General features: G+C 37.6%; 1 protein-coding gene across 29 annotated transcripts in view; it reads left to right on the forward strand.

Moving 5' to 3' along the window:
- madd (MAP-kinase activating death domain) overlaps window positions 1–8,853 on the forward strand; it is a 47,587-nt gene that overhangs the window by 36,275 nt on the left and 2,459 nt on the right. For 13 of the 29 annotated variants that reach the window (XM_015044936.1, XM_015044929.1, XM_015044940.1 and 10 more), the window contains 4 exons: window positions 532–638; window positions 3,179–3,187; window positions 3,743–3,812; window positions 6,986–7,032. In XM_015044936.1, the coding sequence (XP_014900422.1) occupies window positions 532–638; window positions 3,179–3,187; window positions 3,743–3,812; window positions 6,986–7,032 (233 nt within the window). The remainder of the gene's footprint in view (window positions 1–531; window positions 639–3,178; window positions 3,188–3,742; window positions 3,813–6,985; window positions 7,033–8,853) is intronic. The other 16 variants (XM_015044933.1, XM_015044941.1, XM_015044942.1 and 13 more) reach the window with 3 other exon arrangements.

The following is an 8,853-nucleotide window of genomic DNA, read 5'->3' on the forward strand; positions in this document are numbered from 1 at the left end:
CAACCCAAGTGGAGCTCCAGCACATTTGGTCAGCTGGTTTTACCATTGTATGTGCTGCACAGTGTCTGTTGGAAAAGTGTTTTGTTGTTTTCGTTCCATTCAGAAACCACTTGTGTTCTTAGTGGTTCTGCAGGGGGATGTACTCTTGAGTAATTGCACATTTGTGTGCAGTTGCTTTTACATGTGAATCTAATGTTGAGTTAGGGGGCGTGGCCAGCATAATCTTATTTGGATTTAAAGTGACAAGAGGTTCTAAAGTAGCTCATTCTGAAAGGAGCTCAAAATAGGCAGAACTGAGCAAATTAAAATCTTATCATCTAAGAATGATTTTGTGCATGAAAGTTAATGAACATGTTCCATAAAGCTCATAGACCTATCCTCTCCTGTTGAAGGAAGCATACTAGGTCACCTTTAAAAGTTGTCTGATGAGGACTGAACTCTGCATTTGAGCCTGGAAATGTGTGAAAAAAAAAAAAAAAAAAAACGTTTGATCCTTGTGGTTAGAAAACCGCTCTCCATCCTTATCCTCAGGCCCAGAGCTTGGCGGCGAATTCCCCGTCCAGGACATGAAAACCGGTGAAGGTGGACTGCTTCAGGTTACGCTAGAAGGAATCAACCTGAAGTTCATGCACAGCCAGGTAGGAGGCCATTACCACAACAGACAAACTGCCTCTCATCTCACATAAGGGCATGAGAATAAAAACAATTACTCATGATGGCTCAGACTTCATCACGTCCTTCTGTTCCCATCTCTCCTTGTCTTTCCCGTTTGCCTTTGTAGCATTTCTTTTCATCCCGTGACGTCTTCCTCTATTGTCATTAAAAATTTTGATAAAAACGTGACGTGTACTACTAATTTCAACGTATTTGATTGGCTGGTCCTGACGTGCGTTTTCCTCTAGAGGAAGAATTTCTGTATGTGCTTTTGCTTTTTTGGATTAGCTCTTTTTTTTTTTGCGTTTATGCATGCTTGACGTTCTCTAAAAAATGTTAACACATCCCGCCTCGCTGGTTTCCTCCAACATCTGTGGTGCTCAGACCTCATGTTCATTTACTGTGTGGGAGGAAACGATGTTTTAATCTGTGTGTGTGTTGTGCAACAGTGATTAGACAGATGACCTTAAGCAAAGACTTTTCATTAATAATTGGCTATATTATAATAGCAACTTTTCATTTTAAGTTTGGACCCTTGAACATTGTCATGTGTCGTCTTCACATCTGTGCGGGCAGCGGCAGTCTTGGCTTGTGTATTTTCTTAGCTGATTAGAGTGCAATCCTTAGCTTAGGATCCAAGTAAGGTCAACAGACATTTTTTACATCATCATCTCAAAGAAGACAACTAAAGAGTCGGTTGTTATCAACTTGATGCACATTTTGTCCAACTGCATTTTTTTCTCCCGCTTTGGAACTCTTGATTATCTTTGTGTCCCGTATCTTATTAGAATGAAACGGAAGAATCGTTTTATTGTCACAAAATGCAGAAGGCAAACTCTCCCCAGTGGCAGAGTGATCATAGCAGGCCAGTTCTACGGATCGCTCCGTAACTAGGTGCAAAGGAGATGATGAGACAGAAAATTTACATTTGTTGAATAATATTTTGCTCAAGCAAATTACTGAAGAAAATATATCTGCAAACATATGTGCAGTATATATATATTTTTTTTTCTGCCAGAAAGACATTTTAGTTTTTTATTTAAAGTTTAGTCTTCAAAGCCCAAAATTTAAACCCTTTTTTTCCCATTTGTGTGTCACAGCATTCATTTCTGCTGAGAAATCTGTGTGGAGGGCAGTTCGTTTTCACGAATGAGGCAGCAGTGTAGTTGAATCCAAAGTTGAACTGAACTGAAAGATCATTCTGTGGCTTATAAATCAAAGTGGAACCAAACATGAACATATCGATATGGACGTTTAACAAGGATCCTTTTTTCACATTTTGACATGCCACAACCAGAAACTTCACTGTATTTTACTGGGATTTTTTTGTGATAGACAAACGCATAGTAGTGTGTATTTGTGACCTGAAAGACCCACAAATAAAAATCTGACAATTGTTGGTGCGTAGGATTAAGTCCCTTTTGTTCTGTTGCTTTTTAAAAAAAATCCAGTGCAACCAGTTGCCTTCAGAAGCCACCTAATTGGTTTCTTCATGCAGTCTGAGCTGCTGGGATTGAAGACTGGGAAGATTTAAGTCTCCAGATGTGCAAAGCTGGTGAAGACATAACCTTAAAGACTTGCAGTAATTTCCTCAAAAGGTTGTTTTACACAGGGATTACAGAGAAATGCTCACCACAATTGTCAGTTATTTATTTGTGAGAAATTGGTATTCTTTACCTTCCACTCTACGAGTATGCACTTCCATACTCTCAATCACATAAAATTCCAATACAATACCATGATGTTTGTGGTTTTTAAATGATAAAAGTGACATCTATAAAGTACATTTACAAGACCTGTGTAAACACTATTAAAGTTTCTATCTCCTCTTTTGATTTTTTTCTTCAGGCTCTTGGCCTGAATTTTTCCTTTCCAAAGATTAAATTGATATGCTGCTGTAGACGGTAATAATCTCAAGACAAACTCATTTTTCTTAAAAAGGATTATCTGATGCAAGATTGGTGTATATAAAAGCTCACATTTGGACTCCGTTTTTCTTGTGTGTTTTGTCAAGGGTTTTTTTTTTTTTTTTTTTTTCCCCACTGCTCAGAGTTGAGCTAAGATGAGTTGCTCTGAGGTGATAAGGTGTCAGAGGCGACATCCTTCATGCTAGTGGGATTAGCAGTCTGCCCTCATGTTACCTGTTCTGCTGTTGTGAGTGAGTTGTGTTGGTGCCAGCCGTTGTTGCTGGAGGAGGAGGCATGGAGGGCTCTGGGGGACTGAGATGTTTTAAAATCCATGAAATCAAAGGTGAATCAATTTCTCAACACTCTAGTCAAACTTTAATCCTTTTTCCCTTATTACTATTTGCTAGCTCTTGTGGTTGAATCTTCTTGTGGTGTTTTTTTTTTTTTTTTTCTTTTTTTTCTTTTTTTTTAATCATTGGCTCTCAGATTCTTGATTTGAATCTTTACGAGGCTCCTGCAGATAGATAGCGCCCTCTCGGAGTGTCGTCGAGTGTTTGTGCTCTTCTGTCCGATAATAATCCAAACCATTTCTCTCCCATGCTCTCTCCCCCTGCAAGGAGCGGAAGGTACACAACCTCTGCTGTGTTTGCTTATTAGCAGTTACATCTTATTGGGTTCCTTTTGTTTCCTCTACCTGTTTTTCTTTCTTTCTTTCCTTCTTTCTTTTTTTTACCGTCGTAGTGTATGGCAAGTCTAATTTTGTGTTCTTGTCTCCATTTTGTATAGAACTTCCATGTATGCATCATATGGGCCATATTGCCATTATAAATTCTTCTTGTATATGAATAACCACACGTTTCATACGTCTGATGCACTTCATTGACTAAATGAGTTACTCTGACTTACTGTTGAGCAGACTAAATGCATTTCTTCTCATTGCCCATGTATGCGTTTGACCATGGAAACTTCTCATAGTGTGTTTTTTCTTTTTTTCTTTTGGTAGCTGTTAAGCGCTTGCATTTCATGTGTAGTTGTTTTTATTTTACCTTTCATACTGAATGAAACGAGTTTAACACGGTTAATTTCTTTTAATTTCTAAATATGAAGTGTTTACTCTTCATCCGGTGTTGTTGAGTTAATAATGTTCTGTCTTGTTTTTGTTTGTTTTTGTTTGTTTTTAGGTTTTCATAGAGCTGAGTCACATTAAAAAGTGCAATACAGTGAAGGGAGTCTTTGTCCTGGAGGAATTTGGTAATTACACCATCTATTGATTCTAGGCCTGTACTCGGCACGGCAGTAACTCAGCTTCATGGCAAATTCACTGACGAGAGCTTGGATCGGCTTGCTAAATTGAATCCTCATTCTGTTTTAGGAAGGCTGAGGTTTTGATGTCTGCAGGTGGGGAAGAGGGCGTTGAATTTTATAGAGGATGTAGTTTTCAGTTACAGAGTAGAGTCAGAGTAACACTTGATGTAGTTGTTAAGAAGGAATAGTGTGTGAAGACGTTTCTTCTGCTGTCTTCCACTGAATGTTTATATTTACAATCAAGGCAGGCGTCTTTTAAAAAAAACTTAACATTTCTTTATAACCAGTTTTAAAACCGTTTTCAGACATAAGATGTCTGTTAAAGCAACAGCATTCAGTTATGACATCACAGATGCTCTGTTTCCATATTTTTCAATTCCCTGAATCTGTCATATTACCTTTAAATTTAATATAATTACGCAAAATGCAACAAACAATAATGAGCAGGGAATCTCATTATTTTACTTGCAAAATCTGGAGTTGCACTGATTGGATTATAACTGGCTGATACCGACTTTTCTGATCTGCCAATTTTATTTCAGATTTAAGACTAAAACTACCTTTGGAAAACTTACTTAAATAAACTTAATTACTAAAAACAAATTAATTGGTGTATTTAGTTCTTATTCATCTCTTCCTTGCAATTTCACTGCTTTTACATGTAGGTTTTATTAAAATTATGTGGTAAGCTTCCTAACAGTTATCAATGGCTATACCCAACTGTTTAAATCTGTTTTAAAGCCAAACCTTGTTCCCTTTTCTGTGAAGAAAGTTTTACTGGATAACTGAAGAGCCTTTTAGTTCCCCAAGTTTAAATAAAGGTGTTTTATCTCTGCTACCTGCAACTTTGTCAAAGCATAACACCTCGATCTCTCAGTATGAATTACAACACAAAAACACAAATTGATAAAATGAGCTATAAATCTAAATCAGATTCAAAAATGTATTATCCTGTAATTTAATCAGCGATCAGAACTGATCCAGGTAAAATTGGTTGATTGATTGTATCACTGATAAATGTTGCTGAGCATTCAGTTCAATTACTTTGCAGTTAAAATGTAGCTCTAATAAAGAATCTGAAGTAAAGAGAACCTTTACTTCAGAATCTGAGAAGCAGCATAAAACTTTACCTTAAAGTCCATATCAAGCTGGCGAGTGTACTGCACTGTATGGAGGAAAACTGACGCATCAAAGCTGCTGTAAATTAGTGAATTATAATCAGCAAAAACTTACACAGACGATCAAAGACTTTTAAAGCACTTCTGAGCTGCGTTATGACACTACAAACGGCTGTAGAAAAGATAAATCTGGCACCTAATTATTGGTGAAGTCAAGGTGAAAGAAAGTTTAATCAGTGTTTTTTTATTTTTTTATAGGATCAGCTGATAGGAATCCAGATCAATCTTTGGTGTGCATTAATATTTACGGATCAAAACATAGCACTGACGCGCTTAGTTGCTGATTTATAAAGTGACCTACTTTGTCTAAAACAGAAACAAATATTAGATGACTCATTGTGATTTCAGCAGATGGATGAATCATGAGGCATGTTTCCTGTGGCTGTTGGTAGACAGAGAGATGCTAGCAGCTTAGAGAAGTTGCTATCATCCATTTTCATACAGCCTGAGATGTTCCTCTGCGGACGCTTGTGAATTCTCCACCACAAGCTGCTAGAAAGCACACTCTGATCTGAGGCTTTACCGCCACAATATGATTACCATAAATGAGCGAAGGGAAACAACTCCAACACACAGAAGATTTCTTTGCTTCTTAGCAGCACAGTCTCTGCAGCAAAAGAAGCAGTCGACGTTGCCACAGCAACTCGTGCAGTCTAACCAATAAAAAATAAACAGCAGATAAATGAGTCTGTAATTTCAGTGAACTCCATACACACAGGAATAATAGTCACATGTTTCAATAGTTAAATTTTATTTGAATTTATTAAAAATTTTTAAAGCATGGGACAATAAATCTACTTATAATTTATTTATTTATTTATTTTAAGTTTTTCAGAACAATAAATCTGAGATGAAATAAAAAATTGTTTTGCACTTATACGCTCTCTTTGTCCAGACAGTTGTGATCAACAGTTGGATTAGTTACAGCTCTGTTTATTTATGCAAGCTGGAGTTAAAACAGATGACTCAGTTCTGACAGAGCAGCAGGTAGAAGTTGGATGTCTGGCTGAGTTACTGTCGTGCCTCTGTGCTGCTTTTGTAATGTTGCCCTCATCTTTGCCACTATGAAAACCTTCATTCTCCAGCAGGTAAAGTGTTGCCACCTTTCTTCTTCCAAAAAAAAAAAAAACTAGATTCATGTGGATTATTTCCTTATTCCATCACTGCGCTGATTATTTTCCACCTTCTTTGTATAAATAAGTATTCCTCTCCTTCATTCATCCCTTGCTTTTTTCTTTTTTTTTTCCTTTTTGCTTTGAACATCCATCCTGACATTATTCCTCATGTGGTCATCGTTTGCTGAATGTCCGCCTCAGTATCTCAACCAGTTGGGATCTCAGGTGGGACGGCTGCTTTACGGGGGTTGATTCTAAGGGATTTAGCATTTCCGAAATCCCCCGACATCTGTCCAGATCTCAGCCTCTTCATCTCTGCTCTGGGTTCACAGTTACTAATGAAAAGTCAGTCTGTCCTCTGGGCAGGGTCTTAGCCTCTTCTAGCTGCTCTTCTGTGGCGGCAGGTCACAGGGGAGAAAGGGTTAGAAAAAGGAGGTCGTCTTTCTACTTATTTCTTTTTGAATCGTTCAAATCTTATAACCTCTACAGTCTGTTATAAGAAACGTGTGTGTTTTATTTGTCCATTTAGTGGGCCATGAATGTGTCACCAGCAGCCTGTTTGTCATTTCGACACCAGCTGCTTCTCTTTGAAAAGTAGCGAAGAGTAAAACATAATTTTCCCAAACAGTGCTCTCTTGTCCTTGGTTTGAACTCTGTAAATTTATTCACAAGCTTTCCGACTGTTACGGTGTAACTTCTTGGTCCACTTCCCATTGTACACATAATTGAAATTCCAACCCTGTAACTTCCCGAAGCTCTCAATCATGAACTCATCCAATTTCCTGCTGGCTTTGAATTCTTTGTTTTGTCTCTTGCACCGACATAGTTCCTGAAACTAAAGAAGTGGTGATCCACAAGTACAAGACCCCCATGGTGAGTCCTGTTGTTCTGTCTTTCATCAGAGCTAGAAAGCTTTATGCCGTTGTTTGAAGCATAATCTCCCTCTGCCTGGAGTATTTTTAGGATGTATTGTGACTAAATATGTTGATGACTCAGCTGGCGTGGGTCTGGTGATTAGTTTGTCATGTATGTCTCATACATGATGGTAAAAAAAAGAAATCCAATTGTTTAGGACAAATTAGTGCAATTTGGCAGTGTTTTGTTTTTGGTAAAGTTTGTTTTTTTATACGAGTAAAAGCTTGAGATATTACCAGGTTTTCAAACAAAAATCCCCAGAAATAGTTGGTGAAATTATTACATTTAGATGAAGAAACATCTAAAGAAACTGATGAAATATATAATATTAATGCAGTACCTTGCAAAAATATTGGTTCCCTTTAAATGTTTGTACAATTCAATATCGTTTAAGGTTTTTTAAAACTATAAAACATATTGAGAAAATTTTCTAATTAAATTGGGGTGGAAAAATCAAAATCAAAGTTTGTAAACTTGTCTGAAAACATCCGTTTTTATGTCTTGCAACACAAATTTAATTGGATTTAGATCTACTCTTGGTGCTCAACTCTGATTTTAGCTGAAGTTCGATGTGTTTTTTAAGTAATTAATTAAATTTTGCATCCCGAGATCTCTAGCAGTTGATGAAAGTGCACAGCTGAAGGGATTGAGGGTTGTAATTGCTTAGAAGTCTGCTTCTGTTCCCTAATGAGTGCAGAGCACTTTGCGTAATCTCTGCTTTTAGGCCACTCTTGGGAAGTTTACTCGTGGTCTTATATTTCTTGCGTTCCTACATGACCTGCCTGATCCTGGATTTAAACTCCAAGATGGCCTTGTAACTTTTTCCAGTTTGAGCAACATCAGTAACTCTTTCCCCACAGGATCATAAAAGCTTTTACTGCGTGCCGTATTAAATTTTGCACAAACCTGCAGTAAAGCAACGTTCAAGGTTCAAATGCTTTTGAATATGAGCAGCTAAGATAGCTTTGCATGATGCATGACATTTTATTTGACCTATGGAGTTTCTCCTTTAATTAAAAAAAAAATGTAGATCTAATATTACTGAAAGTTGCTGTATTCTGTATCATGCATCTGCAGAGCCTCTTAATGGGGCAGTATTATGTACAATTGACTTTTCCTTCATTAGAAACATACCTAGATGTTGCTTTGATTCTTTCATGCATGTTTGAGAAATCATTTAATCTCCCATGGCAACCATTCACCTGTGCGTTTTGCCTGGGTGGACACAGCACTGCCTTCGAGGCGCAGCTCCTCCTCAGAGCTGCAGTCTCCAAGCTTACAAGCTTTGGCCTCAAAGAGCCTCTCCCACCCCCTGACTCCCCCACTCTGCTCCTTCAGACTAGTCAGCAGCAATTAGCAAATACCTGATGGAACTGTGCATCAGCTGACCTCGATACAAGCGACTTCTCAGTGCAACACTGGTAAAAAAAAAAAAGTTCAAGGGTTAATGGAGACGATGACTTCCTGATGGAATTTCAGAAAGAGCAGGAGTTTTAGAGACAGAGGCCCAATGTCAAGGAGATAAACTGCTAAGTAAACATTCTTTTACATCATATCTGATATATTTAGTATTTTTATAACAACTAAAGTTAATATGGTTACTTGCTGTGCTATAAAATGGCACTAAGTACCTGAAAATACATAATACTGCTCCTTTAAGGACTTTAAATGGTGCATTTCCAGTTTTAGTGTTTGATGTCCGTTTACTTTAATGGGTTTAACTTGTTCTTATTACTGGTTCTGTTTCCTGTATAATTCGCCTCTGTTCCCCCTCTGCAG

Source organism: Poecilia latipinna, unplaced genomic scaffold (assembly GCF_001443285.1).
Source record: "Poecilia latipinna isolate Pla-1442-1.1 unplaced genomic scaffold, P_latipinna-1.0 Scaffold698, whole genome shotgun sequence".
Classification (NCBI taxonomy): Eukaryota; Metazoa; Chordata; class Actinopteri; order Cyprinodontiformes; family Poeciliidae; genus Poecilia; species Poecilia latipinna.